This window comes from Caretta caretta, chromosome 2 (assembly GCF_965140235.1).
Source record: "Caretta caretta isolate rCarCar2 chromosome 2, rCarCar1.hap1, whole genome shotgun sequence".
Taxonomy (NCBI): domain Eukaryota; kingdom Metazoa; phylum Chordata; order Testudines; family Cheloniidae; genus Caretta; species Caretta caretta.
Window position 1 is genome coordinate 72,542,615 of NC_134207.1, and position 26,391 is coordinate 72,569,005.

The window sequence follows — 26,391 nt, forward strand, 5'->3', positions numbered from 1 at the left end:
ATTATTAGGTAAGATCTAAGTTATATATTGACCTGGGTATGTGGCTGGTCCTTTGGGAACAGAAGAACCCTTTGTTTGATTAAACTGGTTTTAAATAACCCCTCATCATTAAGTCCAGTGTCTGGGTGTTGAATCCAGGCCTGGAATACCCAAGGAGGCTGCATTTCTGACTTTTTGTTAGCCAGTGTGGTGAGACAGAAATTTACTTTTGTTACTGGTTTGGTATATCTTATGGAAGAATAACCATCAACTGAAAAGGAGGGAACTACCCCAGAAGAACATGGATTGTGGCATCAACAGAGGTTTGTGGACAATGCAGATGGGGAAAACCCAGAGAGAGAAAGGAGTGATAGCAGACCTGTGAAGTGCAGGTAGGAATCTAAAACAATAAAATAACATGTAAAAGAAATAAATCGAGTGCAAATGAAAGCAAATACAAAAAAATCAAAGCATCAAAACTACCCACAGCTGGCTGACAAAAAGATCTATAGCACTGCAAAAGTAGACACAAAGGGAATGTAGTCAATTATTTTAGTTTAATTCCTATTTATAGTGTGATGTTATGATCAATCAATATGTTTATATATATATATATATATATATATATATATATCTTCATTGTATGTTATTAGAGTTAATTTGTAGGATTATAAAAGTATAAGATTGATCAGTATTTAGAGGAATCAAGTATTAGACATGAGTAAGACAAGCCGAAACACAAGAACCTGTAGGTTGAGGTAGGCTGCAAGCCTTTAGATTAGCTTTTTTGGGCCTTGGAGACAAGAAATGATGGCATAAATCAATGACTGAGAAATAATCCAAAAGATTATGGGAAAAGAGGTACCAACTGGTAATATTGTGAAAGTATAGTTGGGAAGATTAAATTTAAATGATAAAATGCTGCAACGGTAAATATTGTCTCCAACATATGCCTTAACCACAAAATAAAAGTGGTATGTCAATGTTAATGAGAACCTACACAGCCTATAGAATGTGGGGTCCCTTGTGTTTGTACGGGACACAGACCAATAAGAAATAGAGGGTTGACACTTTCATGTACATGCGCAGAATGTAGGTATAGACAGAATCACAGGATAAAAAGGGTGCCCAGAGTAGGAAAATTGAGCTTCCTATGGGAAACTCCAGCAGGAACCACTCCCATATTGATGATCAATCCATTAGAGAGCCTCTAATACCATCTAGGAGGATGAGAGTATGTCTGTAGGTATAACTGGTACATGGTACTTATCTTTAGGAATTGTATATGCTGTGACATTTATAACTTTTTTGGTAATCTTAATAAAACTGCTAAAAGTAGATGTCCTTGTAATTGTATGTTATTTGCCTATGGTTTCATGTCTTCCTATGGACTTCAGATCCAGAACAAACTGTTGAACTTTAGAGTGTAGCTGCCAGAACTGAACCCACTGCAGTATAATTAACATTAAATAGACTAAAAGGCTCCACAAAGGAGGATGGTACTGCAACACCATTTGTAAATGATGACCAGAGGAAACTTATAATAACACCCAAACACGTGAAGGAGAAGAGGAAACAATACTTTGAGAGTCTCTTGAATGATGCAACTCCCTTTTGGGTGGAGTTGCTAACATGTGATCTTAATGTTGTGTCTGAGTCTGATATACAAGAGGAGCAGAAGAGAAATGCAGTCCAGGTAATGAAGAACAGTAGGGAAATAGGACCCAAAGAAGTGACAGCAGACCTGGTGAAAGTCTTGGGCAAGAGAAGCATAAAATGGATCAGCAGAATAGTTAAAACTGTATGTTGAGACAAGAGAATTCTACAAGATTGGCGCATACCTATCTTGCCTCCAATACATAAGAAAGGAAGTATCCACTGAGAGATAAAGTTACTGTTGCATGGGATGAAGATAGTGGAGCACATCTGGGATATGAGGAATAGGAGACTAGTGTAGCCCGTCCTCTAAGAAGAGTTCGGCGTTAGGAAATTATGAGGAACCACAGATGCTATGTTTGTAATTCAGGAAGTGATAAAGAAGTGGCTAGAGTATCAACAGGCTAGCTTCTGAACTTTGATAGACCTAGAAAAGGTATACAATACAGAGGAGAAAAGGATGCTCACACCAGTGCTGAGGAAATATGTGTGAAGATTTAATAAATATGGTGAATACACTTGATAGATCATGTGAAACAGTGATGTGAACATGTTTTGGAATGACATGCCCTTTTGAAGTGAAATTCAGACCTCATCATGGGTCAGCCCTTGCCCTGCCACTGTTTATCATGTTGATGGACCATGTCAGCAGGAAGATCCCAATGGAAAAAAAATGAGAAACTACTATATGCAGATGACATAGCAATAAAAGCATCCTCAAAAATAGCCTATGGGGAAACAGTAAACTGGTGGTATGACCAACTAAACTGGCAAAGAATGAAAATGAACATGTCTAAGACTGAGGTCATGTGGGTCAGCAGCAGTGCCATGGGGAAACTGGACAGAGATTTATGGAGTGAGACTAGACCATACTGGCCAATCAAGTACCTTGGCAGCTGGAGTAATGGAAGACAGCAAGCTTGAATGTGAAACACAATCCAGTGTGGGGGAGTGCTGGAACTGTGTGGAGTAACATTCAAGTCTTATGTATGCCACCAAGACTGAAGGTCCAGATGTACAGAACAATAAGACACTCTGCAATGCTCAATGGTGCAGAAGCATGGGTCCTAAAGAGACAGGTTCAATGCCTACAGGTGTTTGAGACAAGATGTCTTTGCTCTATTAAAAGAGTTACATGAAGAGACTGATTTTTAAATTAATGAAGTCAAAGTATGTGATGTGGCTGACAAAATCCAAGATGCACCACTTCACTGGTTCAGCCACATACAGAGGATAAATGAAGAGGACCTGGTCAAGACTGCATGGCAGGAGAGAGTCTGTAGGAAACAGATACCCAGGCAAAGCTGTGGAAGTGATGGATGGATTGCATCAAAGAAGATGGTAAGCAAGTGGACCTTAGTGCCGCTTCAGACAGATGAAGGTGGAAGATACTTGCATGACGACCCAACCCCAGATGATGGGATAAGGGGAATATGATATATGTGTGTGTGTGTATGTGTGTGCGCATATGTATACACATACACACACACAATGCAATGTATATTGTGCAGCAGTGATATGGTCGCATACCAAGGTGATAGGTGTAAACACACATACAATATTAGTTTTTGTGCCCATTACTTTGGTATCTGAGTACCTAACAAATTTACTAATGAGAACATAGGGGTCAGTTCCTCCCCTGTACTCTGTCTGCTTTGCCCATGTTGCCAAACTGCTCTTAAGTCAGCACTAACCAACTTCAGCATAGGGGAATCCTTAGGAGTGAAGAGCCACTGGTATGGGTCCTATGACACCCCACTTCTTGAACTCCAGTACAGGGGGTATGACCAGGGCATTCCTATGCTCTTGTGCCAGTCCCTTGGGGATGTGAACAGTTGAGTGTAAGCTAGAGTGGCGATGACTCTGCTGTAACTTAAGTCAGGGCCTGCACTGACTCCCAGATAACCAAAGAGTATGAGCATAAATACTCTTCCACCCCCACCCCACCCCCAAACTATGCTGAACTTAGTTCAACCACAGCTCAGGATAAAGTCCAAGGAGTCTAAGAATGAAGCTTTAGGTCTTAGGGATATACTGCTGACCTTTGTCATATTTAAACTTAGGAAAAGGCGAAGACACTTTACATTACTTTAAACAAAATGGAATCTGATGCACTGTAAAATTATATGTCAGTAATATTGCATTGTTGAAAAGGTCTTCTGCTCTGTCTTGGAGATGGTGTTTTGGAGATTATGGGAAACAGGTCAGGTAAACATGCACTTTGTAATTCATAGAGAATAGGGTTGGTGCATTAGTCACTTTAGAATGGAAAAAAAATCTATTTTGTTCCCTTTTGTAACATGGGTATGAAACTGAGGGGGATGAGCTGAACTCTGAATCCACTCATCTCTGATGGGCCACGCTTGTCATTAGGAAAATAAACCTGAAAAAAAGTTAATTATAAATTATAAGTGAAACCCATCTGAATATTTAAGCAATTTTGAAGTTAATCATTTATAAATAAGGTTGCCAGGAGTCTGGTTTTTAACTTGAACGCCTGGTCGAAAAGGGACCCTGGCAGCTCTGGTCAGCATTGCTGAAAAGGCTGCTAAAAGTCTGGTTGTAGAACAGCAGGGCTAAGGCAGGCTCCTTGCCTATGCTGGCTCCGTGTTGCTCCCGGAAGTGGCTGGCATGTCTGGCTCTTAGCTGGGGGGCCAGGAGGCTCCGTGCTCTGCCCCTGCCCCGAGTGCCAGCACCGACACTGCAGCTCTCATTGGTCGGACCCATAGCCAGTGGGAGTTGCTGGGGTGACACCAGTGGACTCAGGCATTACACAGAGCCCCTGTCCCCTCCACCTAGGAGCTGGACATGCTGGTCACTTCTGGGAATCATCTGAGGTAAGCGCCGCCTGGCCAGAGCCTGCACCCTGAACCCCCGGCCCAGGTCAGCACCCTCTCCCATATGCTAACTCCCTCAGAGAGCCCTCACTCCAACCCCCTGCCCCAGCCCTGAGCCCCCTCCCACACTCTGAACCCCTCAGCCACAGCCGGGAGCCCCTGTCTGCACCCCAAAACCCTCATCCCCAGCCCCACCCCAGAACCCGCACCCACAGCCAGAGCTCCCTCCTGCACCTTGAAACCCTCACTTCTGGCCCCACCCCAGAGCATGAACCCCTGGACAGAGCCCAAACCCCCTCCTGCACCCAAACCCCATGCCCCAGCCTGGCGAAAATGAGTGAGGGTAGGGGAAAGTGAATGACAAAAGGAGGGATGGAGTGAGCAGCGGCAGAAGGGAAGGGAAGGGGCAAGGAAGGGTGGGGCAAGGGTGTTCAGTTTTATGTGATTAGAAAGTTGGCAATCCTATTCAGAAAGATCCATGGTGCCAAAATGAGCTACACTGAAAGGATGTAGAAGTGTATCCAGATCATTTACTGTACATCAAGAACCCAAGATGTGATGAGCAAAATGTTCAGTTGGGATTACATTAAAGAGATGTAGAACTTGATGTAACCTTTTGCAATTTTGCAGAACCAAGGGAAACATCTCCCACAAACACATTCTGGCAGCAGCAGCTGGGAAACTGAAACAGAAAGTAAAACATTTGCCTTACACTCTTGAACTTTGATGTATGTCTATCCACACCACAATTAAACAGCTAAGGCTAAGGGGCTGTTTAATTGTGGTGTAGACATTTGGGCTTGGGCTGCAGCGTGAGCTCTGGGATCCTCCCACCTCGCAGGACCCAGCCCAAGCCTGAACGTCTAAACGACAATTAAACAGCTCCTTAGTCCAAGCCCTGCGACCCCAAGTCAGCTGGCACAGGCCAGGTAAGGGATTTTAATTGTATACTAGACATATCCTAAGAGCCTACAGAAAGGAAAAGGAGCCTCTGGGACTTCAGTGGTCCATCTAAATTAGATGCCTGAGAATAAGAAGGCCTGTAGCAAAAGCGGAGATGTCAACTGGCTGGTAGTCTGACAGACGTGCCTGGACAACCAAGAGGAAGGAGTCCTGCACTGGTCTTTTGAGCTCTGTTTAACTTCATTTTAATAGAAAAAGAAAGAAAGAAAGAAAGAAAGAAAGAAAGAAAGAAAGAAAGAAAGAAAGTTCAGTAACAGCATTCTGTGTGACATCATACATCTTAAATAATGTTAATGAAGTAGCTTAATAAAGCTTTCAAACTTTCCTCGGTGAAGCTGCTAATGGCAGATATGCTGTGAGTACAGTTATGAACCATCTGAATTAGCTTCACATATATGCCACTAGCACAATAAACATTTTTACACAATATGCATACTGACTATTTCAGTTGGCACTTCTTGTGAATTTGTCCACATAAACCACTAAGCAGGTTGCCTTTTCACCACAGCTATGTCATTACTGTGAACAAGTGAGCATGTGGTAGAATTTAATCCTAATCAAACACTTGCTAAGATCATTACTAAGCTATATATTGTAGGGCTCCATTACATTGTAAATCTTGAATGAAAAAAAAAAAATCTCTTGCTCTTGAACTTTAGATCTGGAGACTGCTTTAGAAGAACAAACACTTCTTTGAGTTATAACTTTCCTATATCAAAGGGGCAAGAGAATTATATCCTTCCTTATTTATCTTGTAGGGCCATCATAATGCTACTTGGTGGTTTACAAAACTGTTTTGGTAGGTAATTGATATTTTCCTGTAAGGTTGGAAGAATCGGATTTAACTAACAAGTCTGTTCATTCAAATCAAAATAGCTTGTTTGTAGAGCAACATAAACTGTCAAAAAGACAAACTGCTGTTGGCTCTGTTTTTCAGCTGTCAGCTAGGGAATGAATGAGAGAAAGCAGGAGAGATTTAAGAGAGAGAAATGATATGATTTATATCAACACTGTTTAATCACTTCATACTATGGATTTATTTTAAATAACACAGTTTAAATAGGTTCCATATTTATGTAAGTTTTTGCACAGATTCAGAAAAATGTTTTCTAGATCTTTTTATTGAAATATGACATGATCCAGTTTAAATAGGGTTGATACAGATGAAAATCTATATCACTGAGTTAGGGCTACAATTGAAACATTACTGCTCATTAAATGATACTAGACGATGTAGCAATCCATGGAGATTTTTTATGCTTTTTTGTCTTGGAAGTGTAAATTTACACAGAGACTTGCTTACATGTAAACACACACATAAGTATTGCTAGTGACTTTCTTCTTTGTCACATTTGTGAAATTTAGCCCATTATTTGCCCATCATATTGAATAAAATTTATTAATCCACAAAAAAATCAAGTAATTTAACAATGGGAAGTGTGACAATTTGGGATTAAGGTTGTAAGGAAACAAAACAATTAAAATGCTGATATCTTGTTTAAATAACTTAACTGTCAATACAACGGGATAAGTGTCCACTAATGAACTGGAGAACTATTAATCATACTGGTCCAGATTCTCAGACCCTTACTCACACTGATGTGCAGTTATTCCATGAGTAGTCCAATTGATTTCAGTAGTACTATTTGCTTGAGTGACTACTCACCATTGCAAGTTAGGGGTGAATAATCTGGCCTGTCGGATGCAATGGAAGGATTTCACCGTTTCATGGTGACTGTGGGATCTAAAGTAGTTTTCACATTTCAAAGAGGCAGATTAGTAGGGCACAAATGAGGAGTTACAAGGTCCCTATGCAGCAGAATAAAGAAGCGGGCTTCCCAAATGTGCTGAAAAGATGACACCTGAGTCGAATGAAGGGAAAAGGACATGTGCTCTAAGAAACATTAATGTGCTACAAATTAAAAGCCAAACTTGCCATGAGAACTACTGTGTATGTTTCTGAGTTTGCTAATATACACAGTGTGTTTTTAATTTTTTAATTCTTGTTGGCTGGTTTCTCATCTGTTTTTATTACATATTATTTATATGTGTAGCACCAATAGCGGGACTGGTAATGAAATTTTACCATTGGCAAAATTGCAAATGGGTAGGAAATTCATAAGAACAGATGTGCATTGAAATTCACCAGTTATCTATCTAGGGGGAAGGGATCGCTCAGTGGTTTGAGCATTGGCCTGATAAACCCAAGGTTGTGAGTTCAATCCTTGAGGGGGCCATTTAGGGATCTGGGGCAAAAATTGGGGATTGGTCCTGCTTCGAGCAGGAGGTTGGACTAGATGACCTCCTGAGGTCCCTTCCAACCCTGATATTCTATGATCTATCTATCGCTTTGGTCTTGATGCATAGTACAAATCTTGATGCAAGAAGGAATCAGTCATCTCAAACAGCCTATTAGACTAGATGGATGCCCTGTTCGGGCACACATAACAGCCATTATGCATTTAAGAGCCAGGCCAACTCCTGAGTTATTCTAATACCCAAGTTTAAGTGTTGCTTTTTTTAAAAAAAAAGCTCATTTCCTGTTCAGGCAAACACCCACTGACTTAAATGGATGTTTGTCTGACTAGGGTCCAAGTAAAAATGGAATAAGGAACTCTGAATTTGTTTCTTGTTATTAATCTTTTGGAGAAAACATCATAGCACCTTTAACTTTATAGCCAGAGAATTATCAGATATAGGCAAAAGGGATCTCAGTTTAATGAAAACCTGCCTTAATAAGCAAAGAATACAAATATGAAATTGGTACTAAAATATGCTCAGCATAGACACTGAAGAAAATACATTTTATAATAGTATCAAGGCTCATCCTAGCATGAAAATGTCCTATAGAATCCTGGAGCTGTAACAGCCTAATAAGGCCCTATCAGAAAAAAAGTCAATAGTGGAACTGAGAAATTCTCAGTGGTAGCAAACCACAAAAGTTTGAGAAAGATTTTCTTTGGGGTTTCAGTTAATTGGAGTATGATGTGTTTCAAATTCAGGGAGCTGTATTTCTCCTGTAGATCAGAGCATTTGGGGGCACTCAGTTCAAATTTCTGACTGCTTTTTATTGTTTCCAAGCATTAAGTTTCAGAACACAACAGTAGTCCTATTGATTCTGCAGTGGAAACCACAAGGGATTAGTAGAAACCAAAGAAGATCAGATGAAATATTCTAGTGGAAAGTGCTGGAATTTTAACTAGGGGAGCTGAAGCAGGCTGTCCCTTGGAGCTCCTCTGGGTTCTGATGCTGCAACCTAGGGAGGGATGGAGGCAGCCATCTCCTCTGAAGATGTGGCAAGTAGAAGAGTGGGCTATCCAGGTACCCACCCATGAAATACTCTGAAAGGAGGAGGAGGATTGGCAGCTGCCCCGAAAGAAGTGGGCTCAGTACAGTGCTAAAGTGATGAAATGTAATGGCCTATGACTAGATGTTTTAATGGTCCCTTCTGGTCTTAAAGTCTATGAATATATGAAAGGGGTTTGCATGCCAATCCACATCCAAGAAGATGAAATATCTGGGAGGGAGAAGGAGATTGAAAATGAAAATGGCAAAGGGATGTGAGCCTGGGTCTGCTTGGTGGAAACGGAATCAAATGACTTGCATGTGTTAGTGGAAGCAAAACTGGGACAAGCATATGCAAACAGGTGCATATATATATATAGGTTCATATCTGCATTTTTGCTGGTTCACACAAATGAACTCAAGTGTCTGTGATAGGTTCTCTTGTGAAAGGTTCTCATAACTCTTGTCTGAAGCTGAATTTAATTTCTTTTTGAAATAATCTTTTAATTAAAAATCAACAAAAGTCAAGTATTCTTTAAATTATTAATATCCTTGTGCCAAAATAAAATAAAAATATATTGGAAAAGTATTTTTCCTCAGTGCAGTGTTCATTAGTGAACATATCTAGTGGCAGCTGGAGCAGTACAAGGAATTTTGTAAAAATCCTAATTTAAAAAAAATTACAGTTTACATTTTTATAAGACAAGTTTTTTTTAGTTTAGTTTCATTCACATTGCTGCCCTGCATACTAATCTCTGCTTTGATTTGTTTCCATCTGCATCCTTCCTGCCTAGCCAAAGCTTATTTGAACCCTCCAGCAAAATGAATTTGATCACTAGGCAGAGATATAATAGTTTAACTTAAATCATCTTTGCAAAATTATCCTGAAAAATTATAAACACTAGCTCAAAACTGAGTCACCTGCTCTTACCTTAATAATAAAAGGCTGAGCAAATTCAACTCATGAAATTTTGCCACTTTTCTGCATGCAGAATGTCTGTGAATAGATTGAGATTTCCTTAAATTTATTCATTATTCAAATTCACCTGTCACATTTTTAATGAGATTCAACATCATCTTTAATCCTATGGATATATTGCAAACAGTTCACTTGGTGTATCTGAGCTTGTGTCAGTTAGCTGGAGATGGGTCACACAAGCTACATGATATTCTTTTTGTTCTCTGATTGGATGAACATCTCTCTTATCAGGTGGAAGTTCTGGAGCTCTAAATCTCTCAATAATTTCGGGAGAAGGTGCAGATACATAGAATTATGGAATTTCAGAAATTTCACTCTCTCATCCACTCAGGCCTTTTTCAAGGGATTCTTCCTAGAATAATTTGGCTCCTGTAAAATGTATTTACTGGGTGCAGAGGTTACAGCAAATATTTTCTCACTATATTCACGTAAAGACATTTTCTGTATATGTGCGGTTCTAGTTGTGAAAGGTACTGTCAGATTATTGTCTAATCATTTAACTGCCTAGGTCACATGCCAGGGCGTGGAAAATCTCTTAGGATACTGGTCTCCTTGTGGTGTTAAGCAGTGTTCCATCCAGACCCAATATACCAAGAGCACTACATTTACTAGCTGGCAATTTTCTGTCATTCTCCCCCAGTCATTGTTACAAAATGTGTGTGTGTGTGTGTGTTCATTGCTGTAGCAGCAAAAGTAGCGGCACCCTCTCTTTTGGCTGCACCTAGCAGTCTTATATGCTTTATGGTCCAGATGTGGGCTTGGGCCCTAGCACTGCAGCTTTGGGACTGTATAAGCTGAAGAACTCTGAGTAACAGCAGGGCTAGCAAGTGAACCTGCAGCCATATATATCCCAGCTTCAGTCAAGGTTATAAAATCAAGAAGGTTGTGTGGCAGTTCCATCTGTCAACATTTGTCAAGGTCTGCTGGCCTTTTTTCTGGGCCTATTTTTTCCACCATCTGGCTCAGGCGCTCTGACAACTGCCATTCAGAGATAAGCAAATCAGTTCACCTTGGCCACACTTATAGATAGCAGGAAGATCCTACCCATCACCTTTCTACTTTGAGCCCTCATTCTTCCTTTGCTACTTCTGCCCCCATTCCCAGACATTACTGTGGGGAGTTACCCCTTTGCTTGGTGACTCTTACTTCCTAGTGCTTTCCTTTCTTCCTTTGCACGTGGCCCGATGGGGTGGGCTGGGGTGGGAGGTACACAGGTTCACATATAATTTACTGTGCCACACTTGGATATGGACTTGTGCTTGGCTTTAAAATTCCCCACCAAACCATAGTCTCAGATTCCTGTCAAAACAGGAAACGGTAATGACAGCAGATAGCTGTGGCTACTCTTGCAGGATCACTCTTTGCCTCATTCAGCCTCATACTGTTGCTAGGGCTATTGTTTTTGGGCTCATTATCCCTCTCTGATTCTCTCCCTTCTCCTCTTACCTCCTCTCTCCTACCTCCTCCCCTGACACTCCCAAACTCACAAAGCAATTACAAACAAAATGTACAAATGCTCATACAAAGCACATTTAAAACTCACTATCTCGAAGTCTTAAAATGTTTGTTAAGCAAAACTCAACTGATCTGATGTGCATGGAAAGTGAATACAAAAGGGACACTTGGATAGACCAAAGTACATTAATTCCTTAATTCAAGCAAATAGTCAAGGAAAGATACTCATAATATTTGGTGCAGCTCTATGAGAACTAGATCCAAAGTGCACTGAAGTCAGTCAAAAGACTCCATCTGACTTCAGTGGGCTTTGGATCAGGCCAATAATAATCATAATGTGAAAACTGATGATAATGAAACAACTTGTCTGTCAAAACAAATTACTCGCCTCAGGTGACTGAGTGAGTAGATTTTTTTTAAGGCTGGGTGGGAATATTACAAGGCATACAGACAGAGGCTGAATCCAGTGGCTGCTGTCTGCTCCTTTTTAGGTGGCTGATGTACCTGTGTTATCCTGATGGGAAAGCCAGAAGAGGTACACTTTGATCAAGATATTTGTGTGATGACTTTTTGTATTATAAAATTACAAACACTACACATATAAATATGAAATAATACAGATATGAAATTGCAATAATAATCATACTTTCTACTAGTGCAATGGGAGATGGGGCATGATGGGTTCTCTTTGAGGAATTCCTGTGCCACTATGGATTCCTACAGGATGATTTTGCTTTAAAATTTGATGAAAACCAGGCAACACCAGGAGAATGACATCAACCTGTATCCATATCCTGTTAAATTATAGTATGAGGATTTGACACTTGGTCAGGGTTGACACTGGCTTCTCTGTAACAACTGCATTACAGATTGCAACATCCCATATCATTCAGAAACAACCCCGCAGGATTACAAAAAAAGTACAAGGGATTTGACATATGATGGCCTACCAAAATACTGAAAGAACACATTTCAAGGATGGCTTAACTCTCCATCTCAAAACATAATACTTGGAAGAAGAATATTAATACCGTATTGGATGCAGGTCTCAGATCTTTACCTTTGTGGCAGCATCAAAACAGACAAAACCCATGCCGAAGTCAATAGTAAGCCCCATAAGATGACTCTCCAAAACACAGGCATATGTCTTGCACTGCAAAAATCAGAAAACACAGTTACTATACTAAGTAGCACTGCACTTGTCTGTTAGCTCCAGTAAATTCTTTTTGTTTGCTCCAATGCACACATCTCAAAATTATTGTCAGAGAAAGGATTGCGTATATGTATTAGGTCAATTTCATCCCAGTTGTAGCTCAAACTAGTGGATTTACACCAGAGAGGAAATTGTGCCTTTAGAAAGAGTCTTTAATTTTATTTTGAAAAAACAAAAACATAATTCAACAGTAATTTTAACGGATTACTGTAGCAACTGATAAAAAGAAAGTCTCATTTTATAGCCAGATTTTTCAATGATTTTAGAAGATAAAACAGAGTACCATCACTAAACCTTCTTATATCCAGATTTAGAATAAATAACTGTGTTTGCAAAGAAAATCTGTTTGAGATGCTGTTTGCTTCTTTGTTATCTACTCAACCTCAGTGGTACAATATGGTGAAAAAGAATTTATGCAATCAAAAGAGAACTTTCATTGTCGACTAGCACACGATATGTAGCTCTAACCATAAGCTTTTATGAGAAAACCTTGACATTTTAAATGGCATTCGTTCTTTGGTTTCTTTTTTTAAGAACATGGCATTTTGATATACGACATGAGAAATCAATTAGTGACATTTTCTTGATCAAACTGAGCTCTCTACTTCAAAGCCGGCTTCAGGTTCGTAATGGCAATCTTGCAATGTTCAACACAAATTCTGATTTCCCTTGTCAAAAATATTTAATTATGTCAAAATCTGATGCACCAAAGTGCTTTAAAAGACTATATTTCACACAGCTGCATCACAAGGGAAATATTTATGGGAATTTTACTTTTCAGATTAAAGTCAGAGACAATTAAATTCCCCCAAATCTTCGCCCTGAAGACCCTAAGCAAGAGCACAGATTGAAGGATTTTTCATTTTCATCCAGTTCATGGATGTTAATACAATGTGCACACTATGTCACAGGACTGAATATTAATTATTAATATTGACGTAAATCGATTATTGTTGTACTGTTTTTATGAAGACACTTATTTCTATGGAACTGTGACTATCAATGAATCTAAAATAAATAGCATTTATTAAAATTTCTCTTTACCAAGAAACACTCCACCAAAACACTATCTTATTTTTCTCATAGTGCTGGCTTCAGAGCTACCCCAGGTGTGGACACCATAGGTAAATTCCTGGGCCCACTAAAGTTAATTGGAACATCTTTATTATTGTTTCATGAGTTTTTTTTAACAATTCTAAGACTTTTGCCCCAAAACGTAAAAGCATAGGAGTTGTGGGTGTTCAGAGCTTCCAAAAGCAAGGCCACATTTAGTTAGGTGCCTGAATATGGATTTAGGGGTTTACTTTGAGAAACCCTGGTTTGGAAATGTTGACCTTATTGTCTCCTTAAATAAAGAAACTTAGGATAGAATTTTCAAAAGTGATCAGTGTTGGCCTAACTCTGACAACAATGGGAGTTTTATCATTCACTTCAGGAGGAGCAGAGTTAGGCTGACGCTGAGTATTTTTGAAAATCTTACCTTTAATATTTTAGTAGTTATATGTGTCCTGGTGTATTATTGCATCTTTAAACAATTTTCATTGAAATATGTTATATAGCAGGAAACCTGACAATGACAAACACAGAGTAATTTTCATAGTACAAACACAATAAAGTCAAGAGCTAGGGTATTTGATGGTTGTGGAAAATATGCATTGCAGATATTCATATCACATCTTTTTGACATTTTTATTACTGTAAATGCCATTGATTCACATGAATGAAGTACTATTTCGACATTAACATTGTACCACATAAGGGGCACCCTAAATAAACACACACACACACATACACACACACACTTATTTATTTAAAGCTATGAACAGAATGGCTTTACTTTTTGAAGCACACTTAAATGGGCAGCCCCCTGAAGACAAGGACCACAAACTACATCTTCTTTGTGGAAAGGTTCTTCTGCTCTAAAAAGATGAACCATGTACACCTGCTTCTTAAATTGCAAGAAACATTTATTACTTGATATATTATTCTCGGATTTGAACACAGACATTTTGAAAACTTTAAGCTAAGTACACTTTGTGGAACTGAAATAATTGCATCTTGTTCAGTTAATATGCTGGCTGATATACAGGTGCACTACCTTTCTCTCCAGGATAGAATATGGTGATGGCTGCATCAAGACACATACCATAGTTGTTAGATAAACTGTACAAGCACATCACATAATTCAAGGCTTTCAGCTTCAAATATGCAGACTTCTAGCACCTAAACTAAAGTAAAATCTCCATTAGTTGTCATTAGGGCAGATATGAAATTTTTCTGCCAGTCACTAGACAGAGTGAGAAATGACAGAGCAGTTCTAGTTCCTTCCTGTAGGGAGAAGTTGTACACACACACTTCAACCATTTGACCATGCAACATGTGAACTGCAATTTATTTTGATGTGGTCCCATTCATTAAAAAAGTTAACTAATGCTATGTTAAGAAAACTCCCACTTTTATTCAAAAATCAGGGTTTCATTTTGTAGGTTTACCTTCATATTTTATTTGTTGTTGTGTTTTCAGAAGTGAGAGGCAGTTTTCACCGCAAATGTATTGTAAAAATGCTATTATATTATAAACATTAAATCTTTTTCCCATGGGTCAAATATGGGGGGCGAGGGGCGGGGGAGGAGATGATTTTGGCTTTGGCAACATTTCATCCCATTGAAGGAAAAATGGGTTCACATTTATAAAGTAGCACATTTCACACTCGATCAGATTTATGAATTCCCAAATATTGAAAATCTCTCAGGTTTTTTGCACGCAAAGCAAAAATTGGTAGCGGCAGAGTCCTATTATTAACTCACTACAACATGTATAAAACAACAGCTGCTTTATTGACATTGCTCCAGCTACCTTAAGTAAACATGAACACTACACTGAGGACTAAAATTTGTCAAAAAGACGATATCTCAGACTGGGAATAACAGTCTGCTCTAACGGAGCTGACCTCCTATTCCAACAGCATAATCAGCAACTCCACCCATATGGAAGATCAGTCTCAATCTATCACTTCAGCCTAAGGTTTCCGCTCATCTTTTTAACTCCTAGAAATCTTGCAGAGGTATCTAAAACACAATTAGCAGAGTAAAAACAAACAAACAAACATAAAAACAGGTAAAATTTATAATGGCCTTTGACCAAATGAGACTTTAAGGTCTTTGGGACAGGGGCCATCTTTTGTTCTGTGTTTGTACAGCAGCGAGCACAATGTGGTCCTGATCCAGGATAATTAGGGCTCACAGGCACAGTGGTAATACAAATAATAATCCTAAGTAATAATTCATTATTATTAAATTGTTGCAGTAAGTTTGGAATATGCACTATAGGATAAAGGTAAACCTAATTAACTCTATTTATTCTGGGTGTCTCTTCATATTGAATTATTCTGCTATCTTTAATTCAGCTCCTCCTTCATGAACTTGGAGAGAATAAAATGAAGAATACTACCCAGGTGCATGGATAATGCCAAAGTTATTACAGCTTTAACCCTTAACCCTTAAAACCCTTAAAGGTGTACTAAAAACCATAACAAACCATGGAATGATTTCACATTGATTATTGGCTTCCTACACAAAAACATGAAACCTTGTCAAAAATGTGTCCCAAAAAAACAGCCACAAAATATTTCCTCTCTCAGTCCCAGTGCACTCCCACAGTATGGAATCTTAAACTGGGATCATGAATAATTCAGGAGCTCAGCTCCAGAAGATGACAGCCCAAAGTACTATGTTCCTCAGATCCTACGCCCTCAGTTCACACTACAGTTCCAAGGAGGTGTTTAAATTATGGAAGGCGTGATGTGCTATGAGCATATTGTAAGCTATTTCTGAAGCTTGGAGAACCTGAAAACGCTTGGGTTATAGGTTCAAGAATCAATTCAGACTTTAAAACTCAACTTTTCAAGCACAGAACTTCCATGGGGGCAAACTTTACAATGTAATCAGAAGACAGGCTACACAATAATACTCATCTTCTGGAGTGAACAGCTAACATAAAAACAAGAACAATAGTAAGAAAGTACATAAAGGAAGCCCATAAAGCAAGGAATGCAACATTCAACATAAAATAGTAGGGACTTCAAGAAAGACTGTCAGCCGCATTCAGTTGACTTCAGTTAATTTGAACACTACTATAAATGCTGCAGATGTCTTGGGTTCTTCTCACACTTTAAAAAAAATGCTATAAGACAACAGGGAAAAGGATTTTTTCCCCCACTATCTATGTGACTTCTGTTTTTTCTTTAAATATCTAATTATATGCATGGATGTTCCTTATTGCTCTATAGAAAACTAATTAACTATAACATAGGTATAACATAACTCTACAATGGCACCTCTACAGTATTATAAATTGCATGACATGTTAATGTCAAAGTGCTATCAGCTTTATTGTTTATTTGTCTTCCTGAAATCTTATTTTTTCCTAAGGGAAGTTTGCTCTTTACTTGTGTGTTAGAAGCTGCAGAAGCTATGAACTTGGGTCCCAGGTCAGCAAGGTACCTATCTGACTTCATTGACTTTGACTTCAGTGGTATTTCTCACATGCTAGAAGTGCGGCAAGTGCTTAAGTATCTTGCTGAATTGTGGTCTTAACCAGGTTTATTTTTAAATAACTATATTTGTAATAAACTCTATGGACTGTATTCTTTGCTGTTGTAAATTGGCATAGTTCCATTGACTTCTATGGAGATATGTTAATTTATACCAGTAGAGAAATTTTGCCAATAAGTGTGACTATAGTAGAGTCCAGCCTACATTTGGATGATATTTTTAAAATGAAAAATTAACAAAATCCCAAATTTAATTAAAATGTAAAAAATATGGATGGCTTATATGCAGAAATATCTGCATATACGTGGGTTTGCATTGAAAGTGAATTGTATATGCAAATAAGACACTGAATGCAGTTACCCATTTGCTTGTGATGTGACTTCATAGAGACTTGATTTTAAATATCAATATAATTATTATTTGAGAGTGCCCGTTTATATTTTTCTGATCATCCATCCATGAGACCCCATTCTGATTTTAACCTGGCTCTTTCCTTGTCACAGAATGATGAGACTCATTGGCACTTTGTAGAGGCCAATCATGCCACTTCTCAACTACCACTGAAAATCTATTATGTGTTTGATGATAAATGTGCAACAAAACTGTGGGAAGAAGGATTAAGTCACAAACTATTGAAAGAAAATTAGAGCAAACTAAAAGTAATTCAGGTAATGGAATGGGCATCTTGCCCATCCCCTTTCCCCCCTCATTGGGATGTAGGAAGAAGTTCACATACAACACTGAAAGTGTACACACAAAAGATGAAACTGATTCTGTGAATTTTGGCTTTCTGTCAATTTCACAAAATGATAAAATATTTTACTGTTGATAGTTCAGTTTCTCATGTGTGCTATAGCCAAAATGCAACTTTGGCACGTAAAAAAATACTTTCAGCTCAATAAAGACAAGATCACAGTGGGGAGATGTGGGAATAAGACTGTTAGAAGAGGTATTACTGGGGACACTGAAGCACATTAAATACATTTGAAGTATAAAATCTAAGAGGTAGAGCCAAAAATCAGAAGTGGAACAGCAGGTACCCCTATAAGAAGAGACAAAATTGAAGTAACTTGAGTGGTGATGGTTATTATAGATGTTTTGTTATATTTTCTTTTGTGGAATGCCCTGTAGTGCAGTTACAAACATTGCCTCAGGTAATGATATGAGAAGTAAGAGGTATCTTGATGTTTCTGAATTAGGAGATTATTTGTTTTTGTTTTGTTTTGTTTTTAAATAGTAACTGCGTCTACATTTTCCAGCACAGTAATAAAAGTTGAAACTATTCCTTTAAAATGTAACAGAGAGTAACATTTTTAAGTTAAAAATTGGCATTTCTGAGATTAACGGAATTAGCTATATGCATGAAAAGTGACAGCATGTGTAATTCTGCCATATGGGAACCAGTTTTATAAACTAAAAGTATTTCATCTCAGCTCTGATGGTTTTGAGATCAGGAGGGTATTACCATATATAAACATTTAACATTTCGCTTAAACAATAAGCGCCCGATGTTCAAATGAGGGCACAAAAAAGATGTATGCATAGAAACTTGTCTTTGAGCACAAACCAGCATTTACATATACCAAATAGGGGCGGCATCTAACACTTAGATGCACAAATATTCTACTGATATGCAAATATGATTTTTTATGTGTGCAGCTGGAAGACTAATCATGACAACATCTTTGCAGATGTATCCAAAAAGATATTTTTCTGATTGCTATATCAACATTACAGCTAGGAATGGGTGAATCAGAAAGAACTGGGAACTTCTTTTTATATTTTACATAAACTATCATTCACTGTTGGTCACCTTAATTTCACAGTAAAATGCTGACTGGGCAACTAATATTACCCAGCTTGCTCTATAATTATAGCTATAGAATAGTCCACTACTAATCTCTACTCTGGTATCACCTACTCCTCACTCTGGCATCTGATAATTAAAAAGAAATGGCAACAAACAAGAAATGTATGGAAAAAACAAAACAAAAGTGTTAGGCTCAGTTTTGCCCTCATATTGGTGCAGCACCTATTAACTGCAATGAGAGTTTAATCCTTGTGAGGTCAGAATTGGGTCCTTTATATCATCTGATTGTACAACAATGCTGTCCAAACAGCTGTGTTACCTCCCCATTGTTTAAAGACTCTCTCTCCTGTTTTCCTTCTGTCCCTACTTTGCCTATTGCCTTTTGTCATTATTTATTAAGTTACCTATCCATGGTAATTAAAGGCAGAAATTTGAGATGGGTAAGGATGTCCTAAGAGCCTTTGATTACAAACTCCATGGGAAAGGTGACAGTATCTTCTTGTACTTAGAGCTGAGTAATATAGAGAAATGCTAGACAGACATATAATCAAAACACCAGGAACAACTAGGACACTGTATAGTTACAATAATAATAATAATGTGAGTAATCCATTAGAAGGTTAGATGATTCCATTTCACTTTGGCTTTTTTCTTATTCATTTTCATCCCTGACCATCACTTATTAAGTTTCCAAAACACAGGCATTATGGCAGCTGTCTCACCTGAATTCGTTCAACTTCTAAAAAAGTTGCTGTTTGGAAGGCTTTTTCCCATAGGGTTAGGTCACACTCTAACTCCACGGAAAAGTAGAGGTCCTCTCCAGATTCAGATTGGACACCGAAGCAGTGTTTCCGACGATCCAACAGATCACTGTCCTGATGAAAGCTTGAAGTTATATAATCTGGCATACATCATTTATATTTCTTACTGTAAATATCTATGCCTCAAATCTAACATTATAGTTGAGCATTGCTAACTTTGTACATACTGCATTAGTAGGTGAAAGTTCAGGAATTGCGAAGGAAGGCTTGGGTCTAAATGTTGACATCTGAAGGAATTTGAAACAAGACGTTATGTTGAGAGCTGTGCATTTTAACAACATACTGTACTAGGGTTTACAGAAAACCACAAGCATAACTTTCAACATCTTAACAAGCCATTTCTCATAAAGGCTGGGTGTTTATTTTTAAAGTAATGAAGCGTCTATAAAATATGTCTTCTATTTATCCACAGAAGAGGTCAAGCACAGAGTAAGATGAGATTCTTTAAACTGCCAACCTCACCAATGTACCCCACCAATGGAGTGACAGAATACTTCAGCATAAATAGTAATTCTGTCCTTGGCCTCTCTACTAAGACCACCAGGAAAGAGTCCATATTTGTGCTAGTTTACTAAATCCAGTATTAAAAGGTATACATTGTTACAGCCAGCCAGAAGAGATTTTTGTTCATCCCAATAGTAGAGTTTCTCTTTTTAGAATTGTTTATCCATAATTTAAGATCCAGTGAGAGGAGATTACACATACTACCAAGAAAGACATTTGATATCAGACTGTAAAAAAATATAGCATTAAATAGTTGACAGGATTTATAATTGAGAAATTTGCAATGAAATCCACCATTAAAAAAATGTATCAATTAATTTTTTAAAAAGCACTTTGAAAAACAGGAACATCGTGGGTTAAAATTCTGGCACACAGTTCACACAAACACACTTGTGAAAACAAGAAAAGAAGCACCCCGAAGGATCACAGTGCAATAAATTCATTGTCACAAATGACAGGCAACAAGGTCACCACTTAAACTGAGCACATATGGCATCAGGAATAAAAAGAAATGCCTTTGGCTCTCAAGGTGGGTAAGGTCATATCTTATCTCGGACCAACTTCGGTTGGTGGGAGACAAGCTTTCAAGCTTACACAGAGCTCTTCCTCTACCAGCTGAGTTAAAGGGAAGTCTCAGTTAGCTACAGTTCATTAGCATCTGCACGCACTGTAGGCCAGATATTAGAGAGTGACTTAGTATGTGATTCAAAACCTACTGAAGCCACAAGGAATCTTTCCATTTACATCAGATAGCAATGGATCAGGCACATAATCACAGACATTTGAACCACAATAACACAGGGAGTAGGTACTCAGATACCATGGAAATGTGATGGCAGTTGTGAACTGCATACATTATTGGAGGCTCAGATCCTCAACTGGTGTAAATCAGCATAGATCTTTAAAAGACAATGGAGTCATGATGACTTACATCAGCCTAGGATCTGGTTCTCTCCATGTGAGAGAGCACAGTGTGAAAATACAATGTACAAAATACAACATTTGTGCATGCACATTTACAAACTATACATAGATCTTCCACATACTCGACTGTTTAGGATGTTTCAAACTTCTCACAAAATAACAATTGCCTGAATTGACGTATTTATGTAGGACTTGTAAGATTGATTATCTACCCAAACTATCATGGTAATATATGGTTAGAGCCTGAGAACTGAACACAACATTTGAAAAAAAAATCAATTATTACTTTGGGACAGAATCACTATCCCGTTCCTTTGATTTTGCACCATTCAGGCAGTGTAAAAAGTGTGAAGCCCACCAATCAGTCCCTTTGTGGGATGTCCCCTGGCATAAAGGGTCTCCCAAAAGGGTGTAGAGCTGACATAGCTGGCTTCGTCTAGTCTCTGGTACAGGGGGTGTATTGAGGGTGAGGGAAGGGGATTGGCTGCAATGCTCGGCACTCTGGCCTGATCCTTCAGGGACCACAGCCAACAGAGACAAGTTAGGGCAGCACCCTATAGTGTTCTAACCTGCACTGGGGCTGAGGGAGAGAATCTGTTTGTTGGTCTTCAGTGTCTCTTTTTCTGCTGTACTGTGTTGCTCTAGATGGCTGAGGGAGGGAGGGAAGGATGTTATCCTTAGCCAGGCTCACAGAGCCAGTTGAACTATCCTGCTGACTCTGGCGCTCTCACTGATGGGTAGGTAATCAGGCAATGGGAGCTGCCTGAACTACTTCCCTCCTTTCCCTTTGATGGACCAGTCAGACACCAGGCAAGATGCACAAGAGCTGAACCAGGGAAGGGACAGCAGCTGCTCAAGACCGCCCTAAGCTCACACTAGAACTGCTCCTAGAACTGCAGGGAAGTAGTGGGAGACAACCGGCGAGGTGACAACCCTTATGCTTCTCCCCATAGTGAAAACATTCCAATTTAAAAATGTGTAGAGCACCACTTAGCAATCTCATTTTTCAATAATAGTCAAATACAAATTTTCTTAAGAAGTTAGAGCCCAAGGGCCATAAGTGTCCCCCAGTCCTCAGGTTGGACACCCCTAGGTGAGAAGGGCAAAGCATAACACTTTTATATTTGGATGGTAGCAAAGAACCAAAAATAAACATTATCCCATAATGTGCACATACTACTAACAACTTAGAAGGTACCCGGAATTGAATTATCACCATCATATTTAGAACACTGATAAATAAGGCTAAGATTTTGTCACAGGTATTTTTAGTAAAAGTCACGGACAGGTCACGGGCAACATACAAAAATTCACGGAGTCCGTGACCTGTCCGTGACTTTTACTAAAGATAACCATACAAGCTGCGTGGCAGAGGTGCGCAGCCCTGGCTGCAGCCCCCCGCTGTGTGGCAGGAGTGCACGGCCCCAGCTGCGGCCCCTGCCGCAAGCCGTGCGGTTGGAGCTGCCCCCATCATGGGGCAGGAGCACACGGCCCCGGCTGCGCCCCACATCACAGAGCTATGTGGGGAGCATAGCCACAGTTCCAGCCCCAGCCATGGCTCCAGCCCTGAAGAAGTCACAGTGGTCCGGTAAAGTCATGGAATCCGTGACTACCGTGACCTCTGTGACTAGATCGTAGTCTTACTAATAAATAATAACATATTGCTTATTGAAAACACTCTTGTAACTCTTGTCCAATGAAGTACCTTGTGCTAATGCTAAAGCTTCTGGGTGTTTCTGGCATGTCTCACACAGCACTATGAAGTCTATAGAAAACAGATAATAATGGCTCTATATTCATATTTGGTAAGCAACTGAAGATGATTTATGAGGACTGTCAACCACATACATCCTGAATTTGGCATTCACCCTCAAAGCTACAGTTACATTGCTGCAGGTTTTTATCCCAATGAGTGTCCATTTGCCATAGCAACACACGACTCAGCCAATGTGAACTCAAGCACCGGAAATGATGCAATCACCATCAGTAAGGGGCTGATGCGTAAAAGTGCTAGACACCCATTTAGCACAGTCTGCAACTCCTGTCCCAGGGCTCAAGCAATGATTTAATTTCAGATTTTAAACTGGTTATGACTTTGAATGTGTGGTGGTCATTATCAATGTCAGTAATACCGCTGCACGTTCAGTCATAAGTTTATTTGAAAGTGTATTAGTGTTAGAGGTTCACACCACATATTATACCAGGGCAGCAACCACGGCAGGGCGAGTGGGGCAGCCACCCAGGGCGCAAAGCCAGGGGAGGGAGGCAGAAAAATGGGATGGATGAAAAAAGAAATGGTAGGAGGCAGAGCCCTGCAGTGGAACAGGGATCCACGGGTCCCATACCTGCCACCCTTACTTTTGCGCTGCTGCGGGTGGTGGTACTACCATGCCACCCTTACTTCTATGCTGCTTCTCATGGCAGTGCTGCCTTCAGAGCTGGGTGGATGGAGAGTGGTGATTGCTGGCCGGGCACCCAGCTCTGAAGGCAGCGCTGCTGCCAACAGCAGTGCAGAAGTAAGAATGGCATGGTATGCTAATGGGACCCATGGGACCCCCTACCATTTTATTTGTTCATCCTATTTTTACACCCCCCACTCCTCCAGCTTTGCACCATGGGTGGCTGCCCCGCTCACCCCACCCTGGTAATGGCCCTGATGGATACAACTGTGTTGAGAATTAAAAAAAAAACATATTTCAGAGCAAAAAAGAGAGATTTTCAAAACTTTCATAACTGACATGACAAGCACAGATGTGCCAGGGCTATGAAGTTCCAAGCCTAGCAGTGCCGGGACTGAGCCCAGGCAAGCTCCCCCACAAATTAAGCACTGAATAGCATACACAGGGACAGGAGAGTAGTGCCTGTCTTCACAAGGTTGGATTTAACTCATCAGGGTTTCATGGCCACACTCAGATAAGTCAATGGATCTGTTCAGCAAGGGGCATGACAAAATAAACATGTAAATATGCAGTTTTCCAAAGAGTGAGCCTCACCATGCTAACAAGACTCTGAGCTATACCTATTCCTTTGGCCATTTTCCTTCTCCTAGGCAAAAATTATCCGGTAGCTGAGCAGCACTCCTCAATGCAGGATTGAGTTCCCTTACACTCCCTGCCCTTTTTATTACTTTTTCACCTGTGCATAGGTGTGCAACACTCCAGACCTGTACCTATGTATCTAATTGTACTTTCTGTTAAATAATGGATAAGCAGGTCAATGGACTGACCAGTGTGTGTATAAATTCTTTGAACAAAAGTGCTATGTGCTTGTCCCATATAAGATATTAGTTCAGGGTAGTATGCCCTCCCCCAGAAAGCATGAGAAATTCTCTAACGGATGCTGTAAATATGAGATAACAATGTCTGGAGTCTTGTACACTGAGCTGGACTAAGAAGCCATCCTTATTAACTAACTTTTCATCTCATGGAAGTTGTTTTGTTGATAAGATGTTTCACTTCAGTACAACTATAATGCATTCAGACACTCGCCTAGTGATTATCATAATCTTGTTCTTTTATTATCACTTATTAGTCTGTGGCGGCTTTTATTGAACTGTGTGATGACTTCATATGTGCTGTATGAGACTAATAATGATTTAATTGTAGTATTTGCCTGGGAGCACAATTAAAAACAAATTCTCTGGGAAAGAATTGTCACAAGAAGGGAAAGTTGTACCAGTCTCCTGACTCTCCACTCCAAAAAGGTCATTTTATCTACCCATTTATTTATTTATAACAGAAAGTCCAAAGAAACAGCCTTGCAGCAGAACTGACTGTGAGGAAGGTCTTTGGCTCATGTCCACATGCTGTGTAATCCAGCATCCCTGCTGTCAGGAGGGGTGACTCCTGTTTGCCCAATTAATAATGATGTACCTATTAAGTAAGAGCAATACATTTCTCCCAGGGAAACTAGCATGGTTCATTAACTTTAAAAGATCAAGTTAAAGTGGAATACTTCACAATCATTGGATAGTGGCATTATCTTCATATCTCTCCAGAAAGTCTATTTTCTTTAAAAACTCCATGCTCTCCAGATAAACACTGTTCCTTTTTTGAAATACTCCCTACCTTTTATTTTACTTAAAATGTAGCTGGTAAACACTAGTAAGTAACCTCTTCTTTGGGCCAGTCGTCAAATATGTGAATGGCCTGAGCTTCCACTACAGTCAGTGGGAGCTGAAGGTGTTCAGAACCTAACAGTACCTACTCAGCAACAGCTTCCAAGACTGGGTGACCAAAGTATGCCTCACTCACATGGATCATATTGGGCTAGACGGAATCCCTTCCTCATGCTGGTGAGCCATTTTTGCAGTCCCACTGATGGCAACACTCACCAGCATGAGTAAGGGGTTCACAGTCTGTCCCAATGAGAGTTATTGGGCAAAACAGACTCTTTGGTATCTGGTGACTTTAATTTCATTTTTTAAAATAGATATTCAGTTCAGCTACCACCTTCACATTAATGGAAATGATTTTCTTATATCAAATTTTATACTACGTAGATGGGAAAAAGTTGATAAGTTCCTCTGCTGATTGGTGAAGCCAGCTCAATGACCTCTTTGCATCACAGTAGAAATGCAAAAGGGGCTTACCAGACACAGTAATTGGGCCCAATACTTGTCTAGGTTCTTTAAAGATAAAAAGCACTATACAAATGTAAGCATTAATTCTAGAGCACATTAGGTGTAAAGAGAAGTTAAAAAAAACATTTAGCAGGAATTTTCCACCTCCAGTCATCATTTATTTAGTCACTGAATATTAATTAGTTCTTCACACTCTCTGCCCTGGTTTACTATTATTTTAAATATTAATCTTCCCTCACATTTAGCTGCTGGGTATATCTGCATGAATAGAGAACTCCATTTTCTAAGTGGTTCACATGCTTCCTTTTGTATTCCTCTTTTTAAGAACAATCTCCTTGGCATCACAATTAGTTGCTATGGAGATGATTTTGATAGCACTTACAAGCAGCAAGAGCAGATTCACTTCAGAGTAACAAAGATATTGTTTCATGAAACATTCTTATTAATAAATAATAGGGAAGAGAAGGCATAACATAATGAATGTGTGTACACACACACACACATATATATGCACCCAGGATCTGCTGCCTGTACAGATACTTTTCTCAGATTTCTGTTTGGTGAAAATAGCTCCTGGTATTTATTTGCTGAGAAACATGCTGAAGTGTGTGTGCGTGCTTGTGTGTGTTTGAATACGCTGAGATTATATAATTCTTCTAACATTGCAAAGAAGCATTTATGGCGGTTTTCACCAAATGGAAATCTGAGAAAAGCCTTGGTACAGATGATTGGTGCAGTGAGATGCAACATGCTGAACATTACCTCGGAGGTGCTGAGCTCCCAATGAAGGGCAGCATGCTGCAGGATCAGGCCCTTGAATATTACATATT

General features: G+C 39.4%; 1 protein-coding gene across 14 annotated transcripts in view; it reads right to left on the minus strand.

Moving 5' to 3' along the window:
* The window catches only part of SNTG1 (syntrophin gamma 1), a 525,384-nt gene that overhangs the window by 37,834 nt on the left and 461,159 nt on the right, over window positions 1–26,391 (minus strand). For 10 of the 14 annotated variants that reach the window (XM_075125232.1, XM_075125233.1, XM_075125235.1 and 7 more), the window contains 2 exons: window positions 19,453–19,605; window positions 12,215–12,307 (listed from right to left, as the gene is read on the minus strand). In XM_075125232.1, coding sequence (XP_074981333.1) covers window positions 12,215–12,307; window positions 19,453–19,605 — 246 coding nt within the window. Of the gene's footprint in view, window positions 1–12,214; window positions 12,308–13,845; window positions 13,935–19,452; window positions 19,606–26,391 lie in introns of those variants that run through there. The other 4 variants (XM_075125239.1, XM_075125238.1, XM_075125240.1 and 1 more) reach the window with 3 other exon arrangements.